The following is a 17,275-nucleotide window of genomic DNA, read 5'->3' as shown; positions in this document are numbered from 1 at the left end:
TATATTAATGCAGTTGCCATGTAGCCTGACGTAAAAATGTCAAACATTGAGAAGTTTTAATTGTTTTAATTAAACGTTATCAAATAACACGCCATTTTGAACCCCCCTAATAAACCTCAGTAATATATAAACCCAGCCATGAGAATTAATTCATTTAAAGTTAAAACTCGGTTTCACACAAATACGAACATTTTAGCATAAAAGTTTGGTTGTTGAGCTGGACACGGTCAGGGTCGCTAGCAAGCTAAGTTTCTATTAGCAACTCCGCAAAACATTCTGGTAAACATTACATTACCAAGACACATTAAAACAAACCTTTATGTTGGCTTTCTTCCTTACTTTTCTCTCTTCAGTACTTTTTTGCGACAAAAAATATGGCTAGTCCTAGACTAGAACAGTGGTGCCCAAAGTTGGTCCTCAACGTCCCGGGTTTAACGCACCTGGATCAAACGATGGCTCGTTAGAAGAACATTGACATGTTAAGGAGGTTGTTACTACTACCATCAGAGAGAAACTAAAACATGCAGAAAATAAAATAAGACAAGCTTTGCTAACTTAGAAAATTAAAAACTTGTTTATATTACTCTTATTATTGCTAATATTAATATAATTACTTATATTATATAATACGTTATAAGACTATAACATTAATAACAGATGAGTATGTTGTCATTAGTAAACGTTATAATTTTTTTGTTTTTTGCATGTTTCTACATAAAGCTGCTTCACCAATACCGTGCTATTCTCAATGCATCGGTGTATGAAGATGTGTGACGGGGTGAATAAAGCTCTAGTGAGCGTCGATAACCATTTACCTGTTGCTTGCACAGTCAAAATGACAAAAGCTCAATACTATGTGCGACAGTGTTTCTGCATGGTTCTAATTCACTGCAAAGATGTTTCTTTAATGGAGCCAAATTGAGATTTGTGTTTGGACTTGAACCCTGTTTCTTTGGATAAATTGGTACTGTCAACAAAAGCACCCTAAGTACGCAATGTTGCCCTGAGGCAACAAATAAACAAACAAAAAACAGTATTAGTGTATAAATGATAAAAACATTTTTCTTAAAATGATCTACAAGACATCACAGACATGAAAATAGTTGCATTTAGAGTTGCCCAAAACGTAAACATAAAGAAAAGTGATCTTCAACTTACAAAGTGTACGCAACTCTGCTTCACAAAAAGATTGCTCCTCTTCCAAGTAAAAGGTCACATAAACTTCAAACAACTCCTCATTTTGGGTAAAAATATGCCTGGTTATACTTTAAATCATGCCCCCCAAAAGCTAAAATAAAGAAGCAACGTGAGGTCTAGAGATGTGGTTTGCAACGTCAAGCAATAGAGGGTTAAATAAGTAATATTTTGTATTTATTCAACATAAAGAGATTAACAATATATTTTAAACAATGTAATCTCATCTGTACCGCTCAAAAATGCACAATATGTCTATAAACAATTCTGGAGTATTATCCACCTTATTCCTGAGAGGCTTTTTTCGGACAACTGTTGTGCTGTTCGTGGTTGTACTCCAATAGTCAGACCAAGTTTAGTTTTGTGGCTGCCAGTGACGTCAGTAAGGCGTTACTGACGTCGAACCATTTTTTTTTTCCAGTAACGAGTAATCTAACGCGTTGCTATTTCAAATCCAGTAGTCAGACTACAGTTACTTATCGAAACCACTTTGCGTTACTATTTTCTTTTGCAGTTTAATTTTATTTCCTCTGTGCGTCTTGGGAGCGATCAGTTTTCAGCAAATGTAAACATTGGAGGGAGGAGGAAGGTGCGCATTTTGTTGCTAAAAAAACAGGAACTATTTTGAGTTTCGGTCGCCAAACCCGATTATTAAAAGCGACTTTGGGCTTTTTTTCTAAAGTCGCTAGCAAATTTAATGAGTTGCGGTTGCGCTTTTGGGCTCGTTTTTGAACGAGAACTTGCTTATTTGGGCTTGGAAATAAGCAGAAACCTCATGGAGGCTAGGAATAAGGTGGATAAAGAAGTACTGAAATATTCCGTTTTGCAACGAAGTAACGTCATTGCCACTTTGGCACAATCACAGTGACAAACGTTCAGAGGATGAAAACAATAGACTCCGAGCAAAACCCATATAACCCAGCTTTCCACCAGCATTTAAACGCACCACTTACGCACAAATTTGAAGCTCTCTGAAACGTGAAATGAGTCTCAAAAATCCTTGTGCAGTCATAGCCGGATCTGCGCGTAAATGCAGTTTTGTCTGTGTGCATCAGGAGACTCGTCCGGACCCATTTAACATTTGTAGGCATAAACGGTTTGAATTCATATTTATCAAATTTTCTTTTTACGGTTTACAAATCATGTTTCACAGATACAACTCTCCAAAGTTACACACAAAGATGCTTACACGGATTACAAATCCAGTATTACACACGCACAGGTATTTTGAGACTATTTTCACTCCATACTCCACCAACATCTTCCATCTTCCCTCAAGAATCTCTTTGTCAGAAAAAAAAAAAAAACATCTTTCGAGATTTTGGCAATTCGCAGCAACTTCACATGATTGCAAATTTCACTTTTAAAAAGCGGCGGAAGGAGAAAGCATTTTGGCCCGAGCCGTCTTTTTTTTTTCCCCCTGCTGGTTTGTTTAACAAAGCAAATCAGATGCTTCCAACACATTGAGCTACATGCTACACATGAAAGAAAAAAAAATTCTAAATAAAAAAAATTAATTTACAAAAGTTAGATCATCGATTATGAGCTACTTTTACCAACAAACAGAAATAATCTTTTTAAATAGTACAACCATTATTGTTAATGTGTTTTTTGTTGTTGTTTTTTTCTATTTTCTACGCCTTCCTATTAATAAAAAGTTGGGTGGGATCGGGTGGCTCTTCTAGGAGGCTGGTTTTTTCAGATCCCTGATCTGTTTGATAAGGTACGTCTTCTCGTCGTTGAACTGCTCGTCGTCTGTGCGGTCCTTCTGGAAGTTGCTTAAGAAGTCAATTAGTTTGGTCTGGTTCTTCAGCAGGATGTCGGCAATGGGCTGCGTCTTGTTGGGGTTCGCTACAAACACCTGAACAGAGACGGGATTTGATCACACACACTGGGGCTGAAGGAGTGTTTACACCACCTCAAACCTTTCCCGGCTTGGTAACATTACAGCCACAAAATGATCTAAGTGTTTTATTTTATTTAGGACCATCAGAGTAAGTGGGGATAAATACAAATCCATAACAAATTGTTTCCAGTTTCTTAAAAAAAATTATCATGTCCCTTTCCACTTTATAATTATGCCCTAGTTTGTGTTGGTCTAACACATAAAATATCAGTAAAATACACTGAAGTTTCTAGTTGTAATGAGACATTATAACAAAATAAATATCTCTTTTACTTCTGTCCATTTCCTAATTCACTTTAGGGCTGGACAACAAATCAATAACAAGTTTCAGGTTTCTTATAAGTACCTAAAACCAAAGAAAAGCATGGAGTAAAAACTGAGAAAAACCAGCCACCAGTTTAGCAAAATCTTAGATATTTATAACAAAAACTGACTAAATAATTATCAACACTTATATCGCGATACATTTTTCAGTCATATCGTCCAGCCCCAATTCACTTAAATGCATTTTTGCCTTTTTTACCTTAAACACGTGGAAGGCCTCAAACTGAATGTTGGAACTCTTGTCTCTGAGCAGATTCATCATTAGCTTGAGGTTTTCAGGCTTGCTGATGTAGTATGTCATCACCGTGAAGTTGTGTCTGTCCAATAGCAGCTCGCCCAGGAGCTGCAGGAAGCAAAGTTTCAAATGATTTTGTGTCCTGACAGGCTTTCTGAGTACTTGCTTAATAAAAACATCGGGCGGAGTCTGAGTCAAACCTTAAGCGACTGCCGCTTTGTGACGTAGTTCTCAGAGTGCAGCAGCTTCTCATAGTTAGCAAACACCTGCAATCAAATGTAAAGAACATAATAGTTTAGTTTGTTAAGAGTTTGAGATCTAATCTGAGGTGTACACAAGGTTTCAGGGCTAACCACAGGACCCGAGACCTCCACAGCAGAAACTTTATCTAGAGCTGCATTCATTTATTTATAAAGTTCTTTAAAAACCAGAGGAATTTCTTTCATCATATCGCAAAATAACATCTAGGTGATGTTATCCATTTGTGTTCTAATCTAGCTCTGGAAGGGTGTTTTTAACTTCGATCACTCACAGCATCGTAGTTCTTTTCGAGGAATTCAGCCACAACCGCTTTGTGTCTTGTAAGGAGATCCTGTGGATATAAGGAAACAATAAAAATATTATTGATCTTAGCCTCTATTATTTCCTTCCTTGCAGCACTCTTGTGCTTTTCAAAGATTTTAACAAAGATATCAGAAAATAAGCATAGATTTTACTAAGATGCAGAAAGGTTGTTGAATTAATATTAATAAAAGCCGACATCATTCAAAGTTACCTTAAAGGTCGCAAAGGCGTCAGAAGCAATGTCAAATGTGGACATTTCCACATAGCTGAAGAAGCTGTGGAAATGTTCGGAATAGAGAACTATCCTGGCGAGTGGCTCGTAGCGAATACATTCCCTCAGCATGATGCCGCAGTTCAGCGCTATCTGGGGGGTTTCGTATCTGGAAATACACAGAGGCGGCGTTGCGTCAGCTTGCGGGATTCACAGAGCCAATGCCGTAAAAAAAAAAACCCCTGTCTGACTCACCCTCTCAGCAGGATGAAGAGGACCTCTTGGTGGGAGCACAAGTATTCAACAGTGGGGCTCCTCGCTCCGATCTGCCTCCTCAGGATGTTGTTAAAGATCTGACAAACATCCTTCTTGCCCTGAAAACACAGAAATGAAACTGAAACACTGGATTCTGGAGTTTCTTACGCCTCATTCGTCACCATGTGGATTCGTGGCCTCGGTTTCTGCTCACCTCAAATTCTATATACTGCAGGTTTTCCACCAGCGCAATCAGCAAGCCGTTGTTGTACAGCTCCTGTGCGAGCTGGGCCACGGTCTCGGTGTGCGGCTCCTTGTCGTTGCTGCCGTACAGAATCTCCTTCATCAACACCAAGCACTTCGACACCTCCTCAGACGCCTGGAGAACAGAGAAGGCGAGCAGAATGGAAAAAAATGCAACTCGGTTAGGAGGAATGCAGCGCTACTGTGAGTAGGAGACGGAACGGTCCTGGCAGTGAAGTGTCAGGAGGTGACATGCTCATATCTTTAATTTCACAGAGCGTTGTGACCACTTTGCCTCTGGACGTCCTGGAAGTTAGAGAAACTCATACTGTAGAGTCTGTTTTTTCCTACCTTGTCTGTCTTCTTGTCATGTTTGACCAGGATGGCCAGGTTTTCCTTCAGGGTCTTGATAATGTCTGTGGGACTCTTGTGGGATTTACCAAACAGCGGCATGACGGACACCCGTTAACGCCTCGAGACCTGCAAAACACAACAGACTTTAATCTGATTTTATAGCGTTCTTTTAGTGTATGTTTGATCATTTATAGCAAAAGATGCACCTAAAGCAGCTAAAATATACTTCTGACATCAACATGTGAAAAGCTCTTTCTGCTGGATCAACACAGCATAGAGTTATCCTATTAATTATTTACTGGATTAACTGATTAATAATTTGATGGCAAAAGGTGCTGATATTTTACTTATAGAATTTGAACCAGATGAAGCTAAATCTGCCACTTTAGGAGTTCTGGGTAGAAAGTATTTACAGACAAAAAAGGATTTTGTTGTTCTTTTTTCTATTCAAAATGTTTGGACAGTCTGGGGTTATTTACTGATGTTTAACGATAAATTAGTTACTAAATTATGCCAGTAATCACTAAATTATTCCAATAATAGATTAATCATAATTAATCGGTTCAGCCATAGTTGCAACCACACACTCTACTGTATTTTATTCGAATTTTCTGTGATGGACAAACATGTGAGGAGGAAAACTAACACTTCATACAATATAACCATGTGCTAGAATGACCTAGTCAAAGTCTAGATCTAAATCCAATTGAGAATGTAGGGCAGGATGTAAAATCAACATTCCTCAAAGGTTGAAGAGTGTAAATACTTTTAAACTCTGAGCCGTGGCCCGTCTCTTTGTGTCCTAATCATAAACAAAGGCAACTAGCAACACACAAAAAAACATGAGGTAAAAGTAATAATAATAAAAAGAAAATGCAAGGCTTGTGTGACTTTGAAGAATAATTGCTGGTTTGCATTTCTGCACCACATCCTGGGATTGTTCTGCAAGTAATGAGTCGCATCCGAAACACTTCTAACATCCCTGATATCCACCTCTCAACTGGACTGACAGTAGCCGAGTCGGACAACTTTGATGTACCTGAGTTGTGATGAAACCCTGCAGGAAATGTAAGATTCAAAACCATCTGCCAGCTAACAAAAAGGAATCTACCTTGACAACAGCGTTTTCTCTTTTTTTCCATTTAAAGACAGCCTGGACGAGGTCGTAAGGAAACACAGATTCATCTGATGTCAAGTAGAGATGGCGAGGTTTTCCATCATGGCATAACTCATCGCTCGGGTTGTATTTTGCCCCGGAAAACCCAGAATGACAAGGAGTGTTTGGCATCCGCCTGTCCCAGTAGGTGGAGGCTAGCTAAGAATGCTGTTGAAGCCACTCTGTTGGCATGGAAACGCATAAGATAACAACATGCACTTCAGCATCGAGAAGGAGCAGCTCAGGACGGGAACTTGTGACTGCTAATCCTCATCTGGGAATGTGAGAGGGCGTTACTCTCCCCTCCTTCATAGATATTTCAGTTTCCAAAGATTCATTTTCTTTTTTTCAAATATTTGAGACATAATCTAATTTTTACACAAATAATTCTGAGTAGCGTTCCACAGGAACGTCGGCAAATAGGTGAATCCACATCAACTTCACATAAACTCTGTACTCATGTCAGAATAGAAATGATGTAGTTCATTTTAATTTATGATGCAATAAATTAATTAATCTTTCCATTTTGATTAAAGTGTAATAGTACTGTGAGGAAGTATTTTAAACAGAGAGTACAGGCCTTAATGCTTCTTTAGCTAATCATGCTGGGTCCTGTTCTCCGGTGGTTCCTGGTAGGTCTCGTTGTTACCCAGTAATTATTAAGAATAAGGTCCAAAGGGCCAGCTTTAATTACCTGATCACATGGCTTTGAGCCATTGAAAGCTTCAGCAGCTGGTTAGTGTTCATTCCTGCCTCTAAAAACTGACTAAATGTGATATAATGAGATTAATCCGATGCCTGCCGGGGTCGAACACACACAGCTATCAGCTCAGTTTGAATAAAAGCTAACCAGACAGCTTCCGCATTAACCCAAATACCTAATTTATAAGCCACAAGCTTGATGGAGATAAACCGAACAAAGCTAAAGTTTGGGAAGCAGTGACAGAGACAAATGCCTAAACAAAGCCTAAATTATGATTAAAATAGCTGAACTGGCTGTGAACTTGTCAAAGACACCAAACAGCATATTTCACCATCAGATTACAACATCCGATGAATCAACCTGCGCTCGCCGGATGACTAATCGCTGACGTAGAGATGCAGCAAGGCGACGATCAGGAGGCGCTGAGCAGTCACATGCTGGAGATGCCATTCAGGAGGAAAAGCACTACAAGACAGGACTTTACCTAAACCTGACAGGGCGATGAACTTTACCAGCATTGATCCATTAACCTAAATACTATAATGACAAAAAAAACCCTCAAATGTTAGGTTGTTCTGGGATTAAAAAGGCATTTCAAACCAAAAACTGGACTTAGAGGTGTTAAAAGATGTCAAAAGCTGCAAATTTGTTCAAAATGTGTGCAAAAAACACAAAAACGCTCCTATATGGTTGATATTTTTTGGTAACTCAATGCTATAAGAGCCCTCTGATAAACAAGAATTTCAAAAGCTTCAGATATAAATAAAACATCAAATGTAATAGGGATTATTTAGTGTTGCTTTGCGTCTCATATACTCTTTTTGTCTTAATGTTCTTGTCAAGCATCCAGGAGCTACTAGTTACTAACTTATGACTTCCCGTTTCCAAAGAGTAGAAATTTGTGTTGCCACAATTCTCTTCACCACTTTTCAAGAGTGGTTAAATTGGTAACTTTGAGGTAAACGGGTAGGAATGTTTCCTTCCTGGACAAACGCACAGCTGTCAGGGAAAAGGAAGCAAAGAGTCGATATATTCCAAAATTTCAGCAGTATTATTGTAATTATATGTTTGTCCCAGTCTAATGCAGCCCTAATTTGTATTCAGCCAACTTAACTCCAGTATTTCTAAGAAAAATCTAATTGCAACCAGCTCCCTTAATAAACAACCTTAATAGTGTATATTTAATCTCAATTTAAATGCAGCTGTTCTACTAACAATGTACTATGTTTGGAGAACCATCTTCATGGCTTAGGTCAGAATGTATTGATGTTAGATTAGCCTAGTCAAAGTCCATACTTAAAAAAAATGATTGAGCTGAAGGTAACAAGTTTCAGTTAACTATCTCAAAGATAACCCTCACACTCACAAAAAGGCCAACATCCTGTTTAAAAGCAGGGGGGAAAGAGAGAGAAAAACTACAAATTTTGAGTTTCGAACAGGTTTGTTTTGAAAGTTCACACCGGAAGAGGGGTGGTATTCCTTTAAGACTCGCTTGACGATGATTGTCCAAAGTAACATACGAGATAAGGAGACATGGAGGAGCGGGGGGGGGTGCAACAAAAACAAAATACACGCACTGCATTTACGGTGAAGCTAAAGAGTTAAAGAGCCCATAAACGAGGGGTTTGGCGCAGTAATCCAGTAATAAGGTGGAGGGGAGTGATGAGCACAAAAGGCCGCATTAACAGACCCAGACAATGTGATTTACCACGGCTACACCCCTCTCGCCTCCAGCCAAACTCCCTTCTTGTCTGACAGATTTCCAAAGCTAACCACAGCTGCAGACATCACTGCATGAACAACCGCACGACGGGGGGGCGAGAAAGGCCTCCCATATGTACCGCCATTAAAGACATTTTAACCCCTTTCGTGAAGTTATGAACGCTGTCAAGGGCAGTGATATGAAGCCATAAGGGTAACTGGAAGCTACTGCTTTCGGCAGCATTAGCTAGAAATTATACTCACAGCGAGAAGATGTTTGGTGTCTTTTAAACGTCCTGACCGCTCCAGTCCCGGTTCACAGCGCAGCCGAGCCTGAAAGTAAAGACTCTGTGTTCACACCAGGGCTGTTTGTTGACCACTAAAAGTCTGCTAAAAATGTCTGCGATACAATGCAAAACGTGAGGGATCCGTAAAGAAGGGAGCGCAGAATTCCATCTGGTCGAGATCCAGTATTCTGAAAAGGTAGCACGAATAAAATAGACTAATTCCGGTACAGTCTTTCAAAATAAAATCCCAAAGGATAATTCACGCTAAAAAGATAGGATTCAAAATAACTTAGATGCTAATAACTGCAAAAAATAAATTTTATTAATATCCTATGAACTTATGAACTTTTTTATTCTGGATTTTCTTTTTTATCATCTATAGCGTTTTCTTTTTTTCTTTTTTTTTAAAGCACTTCCGGTAGTAGATAGTTAAGTTTGTCATTACTAATTTGACAAATCTGTATCTTTCCAGCTGCGGCCAAATCTCATTCACATTTTCTCACCTGATACCTGCCTCTGCACCTTCTTCTCTGCCTTTCCCCGATGTACGCATTTAAATTAGTGGTAGCGTAATGCCATTTAGTAAATTTACCTTTAGAACATATCTGTTATGCAGTTTGCAGATTTCTGGAGAAAATATTTAGAAAAATCTGCAAGTTTTTTAAAATTTCCAACTAACTGGGCTGCCCAAAGGAGCCAAAACACAACTTTATCTCAAAATAGATAACTGACAGAGTAATAACGCAAATAATTACTTTGCAGAGTAATAATTTCACATGCATAATATTGTGGGAAATGCTATATATAAAATTAAAGAATAAAAAAATACTAGCTTTCTATTCATTTCAACTCAAGACCACATCAAATTTTAGTATCAAAATAATTAAAATTAATACTGCAGTCACGTAAATAAGAAATCCAGTTGAGGAAACAATCTCAAATTTTATTAAAGCTGCTTTAATTGTACATACAAGTCAGAATACATATTTACAAATATACATATGTCTCATAACACCTTTATTTCACCATCATACACAGTAGATATACCATCAGATAATAAAGACAGAGGTTGCCGCAATGTGCTGCATAAAACAGAAAAGTAAAAAATATATAACCCCTTTCTCAATTGTGTTTTTTTTTTTTCCCCAGCCTCGGAATAAAAAGTAAAAATGATTCATTTAACTTTATGGTGTGACCATGCTCAAACCCTGACAAGTTTAGTGCCCGTGTCAGGTTTTTTTTTTTTTCTTTAAAGAGGGCAGAAAATAAACTCTCATAATGTACGAACAGGTAAAAAATATATATATATATATATATTTTAGGTTTAAAATGGGGAGCTGTGAGGAACATGCCACAAAGAGTGAAACGCTGAGACAAAGAGACTCTTCTTTACATTGTACGTGCTTTTGAGGAAACCAGCATGAGGTATAGAGGCGACATCGACAGAACAGGTACATTTACCAACACAAAAGGCCAACCAGTCACACACACAGTTTGAAAACAAAAAGGCCTGCAGAATAGTTTCTTCCTTTCCTTTTACCAACAGAGGAATCAGGCCCAGTGTGGGCAATAAACGGGTGGAGCTGTGCTTAGTTCAATAGCATTCCTGTTCATAAAAATAAAGGAAGAGAGTACTTTACAGCGCCTTGTGGATACAGTAGAAACCTGGGGTATATAAAACCATGTTTGCTCTCAAAGAGCGAATGTGATTCGGTGTTTATAACAGCACAAGTTCCTCATTCTGTGAAAAATCCTACAAAAAGTCACCTTTTTTTTTATCATTTCCCAATGGGATCAGATACATTAAATGGGTGCACACAAACATGTTGAGCAGGTCTGGCTTTCTTTAAAAATAAAAAATAGAGTGGCGTGTGTCACATGCCTGAATGGGGCTGGGAGCAAAGGCCGAGGACAAAGCTTTCTTTTGTGCAGAGAGACAAACATAAATGCAGTTGATTGAGATTTGCGACGTTGTTTGGTCATTTCGACGAGCGTCAGCGGAGGTCACAGTGACACAGTGCTGCTGGAAAATTATTTATATAGCCACTGAATCGACTTGCGCCTGCCCCTTTAACAGCTCTGTGAACTGGCAGGCAGGAATGTACACACAAAGACAGTCAGCCCCCATCCAGCAGGTATGCAGTCACACCTGCCGGACCGAGCAACCACTAAGGTTTCCTGAGAGGTAAACAGAGAGAAAAAAGAAAGAAAAAAGAAACAAAGAAATCTGGATGTCCAAGCTGCCAGAATTTATAAGTAGAGAAGTGCAGGATGTGGATCTTTTGGTGACAATCACCTTCTAAGACATCAAAATCTTTGTTTATTCGGTGAAAATATGGGAGGGACACACCATTTTTGTGCCAAACAAACACACACAACGGCCTCTTTCAACTCCCGTGAACAACAGGAGCGCAGCGTCGCTCTAACATGCGGCCCCCGGCACGTTTCTAGTTGCAGCCACCCGCCACTTTTCACAGTGTACGATCGATACCCGACACTGAAGCCGTCGCAATACGTGAAATGCCTGTTTGATAGCATCTGTGCGAGCTCTGAAGAAGAACCTGTGGCCGAGCTGCAAAGTTTGACTCCAGTGTTGTTGCATTTAGTGCAGATTTTCTTGAAAATGTCTCTTTTGATGCTACAACATAGCGCTATGGCACTGAACGCATGTCCAGTAAGTTAAGGCTTCGGAGCCTTTTGGGATTTTTAAAGCAGACCTGACAGGAGATGATGAATCCACAAAAAATTAGAAGTTTAAGGTGCGAGGAAACTTTAAAGTGTGCCATTGAAAAGAAAGAAAAAAACAAAACAAACAAACACTAATTCTGTTCTCCTGTCAGAGTCAGCTTCAGATTTTATGATGGGAGTAGAAAAATAACTTAAGGGTTGAGGGATGGGGATGGGATCTTCGGTCAGGGTTTGATGTCGGAGAAGCTGGTGTAGGTCTCGCTGCAGCTGGAAGAGGTGCTCAGGTTCCCAGAGACGCTGCCATCTGCAGGACAAATGTGCAATCAGTTTCTGCTCGTAGTCACAACACAGAGTAAAGAGAAACGGCAACCAACCGGAGCTGCTGAGTGACTGAGATGATTTGGACTCTGAGATGAGGCTGAGGAGGTTCGCAGCTGCCACCCAGCCCTCTTTACCGCTGCGGAGGTTTTTCACAAACCTGCAGAGGAGGAAGGGTTACACAACCGTGTCTCACTTTTGTTGTTCTGTCAAATAAAATCCCAGTTAATGAAATCCATTAACAGTTTGATCCAAGCATGAGAAATTGTGAAAACTCTCAAACGTAGCGAATACTTTTTCCAGGCAGTGAAACCCTCAAATTAAGAAAATGTCTTTTGATGGTGGAAAGAAAGTTTTTACCATTGTCCGTCCTCTCCCTCTCTGATTAGCTGGACCATGTCTCCACTTTTGACAGACAGCTCTTGAGGGCCCGCCTTCTCGCAGTCTGCTACCACACTGTACTTTCCTGGAGCCTTCAGAGTAAAAAAAACCAACATATTTAATGAGATAATTACAGAGAAGAAAGAATTAGGGAATGCCAGAGACTTCAAGCTCACCAGCTTTTTCACCACTTCATCCTCGATGTCAGAGGTCATGGGGTCCTCTCCGCTGGAGAAGCCATCGTTCTCCTCCGAGGCGTCCACCGACAGAGACGGCTTGTTCCAGCCTGCCGGTACAAGACGTTAAAAAGGATGACAAAGAAATCAATCAAATGAAATTAAAGACACGAAGAAGAAAAATGTTGATTTGACGCACTCAGATTGTGATATAGGATTGCAACCAGGGAGACCAATTTCTTTCTCCGAACCAGGGGTGGACTTTTACTGATTGTTGTAAAAAATAAAAAATAAAATCTTATTGTGATTATAAAATTCACCTAATGTTGGGGGGAAAAAACCCCCGATTTCATCAGAAATGTTGTTTTTAGCTATTTTCTCCGCTTCCTGTTCAATGAAAGCATTAATAAGTCCATATCCGAGCGGAGAAAGCATCAAACTAAGACAACCACTAGAGAGAGTAAAACTGGGAAACCAGAAGGATTTGTTTTGTTTGAAGATCTGGTTGTTGAAAAGGTGTTAAAGTCACACAAAACCACCCAAAATAGAAAGAGCACCAAACTGATTTATGGTGAAGCAGCCATTTCAAATCCACCATTTGACCTCAATTAGTTATTTCTCTCGTCTAAATGCGGAAAAAAAAAAATGACTTGGAATGTTGCTGACTTCACCATAAGAAGCACCGAAACAGCAAAACAGTGTGACCGAACCGCCATCTTTCAAGCGGCGGTGTTACCTCGCCGCTTGCTCTGTAACAGGTTAGAGGTACTCATCCATTTGACTCTGCTCAGAGTGCTGCGTGAAGCCGGCTCTGAAAGGGGGAAGAAACTGCCAGCGAGTCAATGACAGGAGGCCAGTGGAGGAGAGGAAATGGTGTTACACTTTAGGATTTGGGAGTATTTTTGCTTCCAAGCTGGTCAGAAGAAAGAGTTAGTGAAGCTTCTAGAGAGCTGCTTAGGTTGGAAAAGAGACTTTGAGGGATGATGATCTGCAGATCAGTGTAAAAATGTTTTTCTTGATATAAAACCTCCAGATTTATGAGGCCTTTTAGGGACCTTTTTCAGGAATTAGCAAATTCGTGGCATAATGCTTAAAATGGTACCTTGTTTTTATAGAACCTACTATAGAAAATGTCTTTAGCTTTTTACATTAAAAACACATTTAATCTTTCTATTAAGGTTTAATATGGTCTCCATCACTACATTTTGATACAGAATGACATAAAATTACTTAAATAACGAAAACACAGCTTGTTATGCAGATAGCCGGTCTCTCTCCACACATATAAAACAAATTAAATGTGAAATGAGAGTATTTCCACGAAACGCTGGTTAAAATCTAATCAAAACAAGTAGCAAACTACCCTGTGATAAACGTGACAAGAATGTACCTTTGAACCCAAACGGCGTGGGGTCACTCTTGACCGAGTGGCGTTTGGAGGAGAGCTCAGGACTCAGAGCTGAGCCTGGGGCAGGCAGGCAGGCAGGGAGCAGAGGAAGAAACGAGCAGCGTGTGGAGACGGAGGAAGCAAAAGCAAAAGTCAGGTTTTGTTTGGAAAAAATGGAAAAGAGCAGAGAAGAAGTAAAAAAGCGCCAAAAAAAAAAAAGCAAAAGGGTTGTTTCACTTTCGACCACGAGGTGGCAGGATACCTCCACCGTCTGATTTTTTTAATAGCTCTGGAAACTCATGAGGTTGTTTCTTAATGTTACCTTTGGGGCTCTTGAGGTTGCTGAAACCCTGCAAAGTAAAACGCTTTTTAGCCACTGAGGACCTGTCAGTGGTCGGACTGGTCACAGCTTCATCTGTAGGCGATGGGTGGGAATGGGAGAGAGGATAGAGCAAATAGAGCCGTGGAGATGAAGATGACGGAGAGAAATAGAGTCCAGATTAAGGAGAGCCGACAGAGCAGCCTTCAGCAGAGACAGGGGACGCTTTTAAAAGCCCTGCAGCCACAGCTGAGTTTGTGGTTTTTATGAGGTGTGGCGATGAATTTACCTTTATGTTTCGGCGAGGGACACGAGTTCGCCTCTGAGGTCGGGTTTGGCTCCACCCTCTTCTCATCCACCTGCTTCCTCTGGTTCTTCTGAGCGCTGCTGCGGAATGGGCTGCAGGAAACAAATGGGCGACTTCACACACGGCTATGAAATTCAGATGTCTTCTGTTTTGCTGGCATGTTTTAAATCAAAGGTTACATTTTAATACCTGAAAAAAACAACCTGAGCAAATATCAAAAGCAACTTTTTCGCCTACGTGGAAAAGGTAATAAATGATTAAATAAAACTCTGTCATTTACACTGCCAAAGCACAAAATCCTGCAAAGTAATCAGCGACCACACCTGAGGGAGATGGAGGAGTTGTTGCTGGTGGGATTCGGAAAGTCCGAGCTCTTCTGCTGGGTGGCGTCTGAAACACACGACAGTTTGCTGCAGAGACGAGCGGCAGCGCGTTGCAGGAGACAGAGAGCGCAAAGCAAACCAGCCTACCTCTGCAGGCTTTGAGCTGCTGAGTCAGAACCTTGCGGATCTCGTTCACCCAGGCCGTTTTAATCTCTGTAGTCGGAGCCTGGACGAAGCAAACCAGTGTTCCTCTGTTTATTCTGCAGACTTACAGGCAGGTCTGCAGAGGCAGCTGATTTGTATTTTGGTGTTACCTGCACTATGAAGACCTCTTCTCTGGAATTGGACCAAATCTCAAACTTCTTGTTGTCACCTTTAGCATTCTCAGTGATGCCCACCGCACTCATCTGCACATAAACCCCCACAGATGCACGTTAACCTGCAACGAGGACACGACGGCGACGTGAAAACGAGGTCCGCTTACGCTAAGCGAGTGCTTGAAGCTATACGAGGGCGCCTTCTCGTAGCCTTCCCCGTTCTCCTCCCTCTTTTTGCAGAAGAGGAGAGCTTTCTCGTGCAGGAACAGGTGCCTCTGCATGGGCTTGAACCTGGCCAGGTCCTTGACCTTGGCGTGACCTTTTTTATGCTCCGTCCAGACGCTGAAGGAGCCCTGCATCATCAGACGGCCCAGATCGGACAGGTTGCCCTGGAAGAAGAAAAGGCGGCTTTTTAAAGCAAAGAAGACGCTGATGGTCAAACACGGCGGTGGCAGAATAATGCTGTACGAATACCTAACGGCGATTGAGACTTTCCATCCGATTTGACGGTATAAAAAATATTTAAGCTGTTTTGGAAGGAAAAAAATAAAAACACTTGCAGCTGCATTTGCATTAAAATGTAGCTCAGACTCACTTCATCATCATTTATTAACATGTTTGTAGCTTGTGTGTTTTTATTCATGTTAATTAATGTTTAGTTTTCCTTTTACATTATTCTATTTTGTGTTTCAGATACTTATCTTCTACTGAGAAAGTGTTGTTACAGTTCTTTTATTTATTGTGATGAACAAGTCCACTAATCTTTTTTTTTTTCTAAAGCATTGAAATTGTCATTGTGATATTGTGACTGTATGTTTTGTCAAATTCACTTCTTTGGGAATTAAATGACTTGAGATAAAAATAAAAAAAAAGTAATAAATAACCGAGTGAACGTTATGCAAACCTCGTATCCTGTGATGGCGATGAGGTGCATGGAGTCGTTGACGGCTTTCAGGATTCCCAAGATGGAGGAGAGCGCTTCCTGCAGGTCGTCGGCGCCGTCACAGCCCTTACTGTACTTCAACAACTCCTGAAGGAAGACAACAGCAGTGAGTAATACTCCTCCATGTTTGCTTAAAGCTAAAAACGGGTCGCTCACTTTTAGCAGTAGCTGGTACTTTGTGATTCTCTGGACGGGTTTGAGGAGGTAGGAGTCCAAACCGAGTTTATGTTCCAGCTTCTTCTGGCACTCCTAAACCACAAAAACAAACGTCAGAGGAGGCACTCGAGGCCGCGTTTCTCCCGGAAGAGACGTGAAGAGGAAGGCATCGAACCTGGAAGAAGGCACAGTCCGAGCATTGTCGCCACAAGCTCTCTGAGCGAGGCTTGTTCTGGCAATAGGCCTCGTAGATCTGCAAATCTTTCATCTGCAGGGAAGCGGCAACAGAACGTGTAACGGGTCACTTCTTCAATAAAGCAAGTATTTCTTTGTTGTGGGAAATTCCAGAGAAAAAAAAAAAAGAAAAAAGAGGAGAAAAATCATACCCGTTCTAAAAAGCAGCGGCCTACAAGTTCTGGGCAGTCCGTGTACGCTTCCAGATCCTTCAGGAACATCCTGGAGAGAAAATCGAAACGCCCGAAATGATTGAAAAAACGATGTTAATTTAGACTTAATCAGACAGAAAAAGCACACTGATAGGTGTACCTTTTATGAAACTGATAAATTTCCGGCATGTTCCCAAACAGGATGTCCTTCTTGCTCTGCAGGGTACTGGGGATGAGATGAGCCATGGCGGGGTTGTCCATCTCTGCTGCATAACCCTGAGCAGAACATCGGCGAATCAATGCCACAATCCGGCGCTTAGCACCGGGCTGCGAGCAAAACGCCGCGCTCACCTCCAGAACGCACAGAAGCTCCTCGACATACGCCCTCTCTGTCTCCAGCAGCTCGTTCATCACATGCCTGGGAGCCGAGGAAACGAAACA

The 17,275-nt window shown here is 40.8% G+C and overlaps 2 protein-coding genes across 2 annotated transcripts in view; both read right to left on the bottom strand.

The window, feature by feature from the left end:
* Positions 1 to 1,349: 1,349 nt before the first annotated feature.
* Positions 1,350 to 9,318, bottom strand: cab39l (calcium binding protein 39-like). Its single transcript, XM_044109189.1, has 9 exons — positions 9,111 to 9,318; positions 5,284 to 5,412; positions 4,904 to 5,068; positions 4,690 to 4,808; positions 4,435 to 4,603; positions 4,192 to 4,251; positions 3,860 to 3,925; positions 3,624 to 3,767; positions 1,350 to 3,055 (listed from the first exon to the last, which is right to left on the bottom strand). The coding sequence occupies exons 2-9, from the start codon at positions 5,383 to 5,385 to the stop codon at positions 2,876 to 2,878; spliced, it is 1,005 nt and encodes a 334-aa protein (XP_043965124.1). The 5' UTR covers positions 5,386 to 5,412; positions 9,111 to 9,318; the 3' UTR covers positions 1,350 to 2,875.
* Positions 9,319 to 10,055: 737 nt separating this feature from the next.
* Positions 10,056 to 17,275, bottom strand: part of mcf2la (mcf.2 cell line derived transforming sequence-like a) — a 35,664-nt gene continuing 28,444 nt past the window's right edge. Inside the window, 17 exon segments of the mRNA XM_044109188.1 lie at positions 10,056 to 12,125; positions 12,196 to 12,299; positions 12,500 to 12,612; positions 12,697 to 12,806; positions 14,087 to 14,161; positions 14,352 to 14,498; positions 14,692 to 14,801; positions 15,033 to 15,099; positions 15,180 to 15,258; positions 15,347 to 15,439; positions 15,517 to 15,738; positions 16,254 to 16,379; positions 16,449 to 16,541; positions 16,624 to 16,716; positions 16,835 to 16,904; positions 16,995 to 17,110; positions 17,186 to 17,252. Coding sequence (XP_043965123.1) covers positions 12,046 to 12,125; positions 12,196 to 12,299; positions 12,500 to 12,612; positions 12,697 to 12,806; positions 14,087 to 14,161; positions 14,352 to 14,498; positions 14,692 to 14,801; positions 15,033 to 15,099; positions 15,180 to 15,258; positions 15,347 to 15,439; positions 15,517 to 15,738; positions 16,254 to 16,379; positions 16,449 to 16,541; positions 16,624 to 16,716; positions 16,835 to 16,904; positions 16,995 to 17,110; positions 17,186 to 17,252 — 1,765 coding nt within the window. The 3' untranslated portion in view covers positions 10,056 to 12,045.

The sequence above is a fragment of the Gambusia affinis genome, linkage group LG24, assembly GCF_019740435.1.
Source record: "Gambusia affinis linkage group LG24, SWU_Gaff_1.0, whole genome shotgun sequence".
Classification (NCBI taxonomy): Eukaryota; Metazoa; Chordata; class Actinopteri; order Cyprinodontiformes; family Poeciliidae; genus Gambusia; species Gambusia affinis.
The sequence above is the reverse complement of the archived record's forward strand: the minus strand, read 5'-3'. Positions and strand labels throughout refer to the sequence as shown.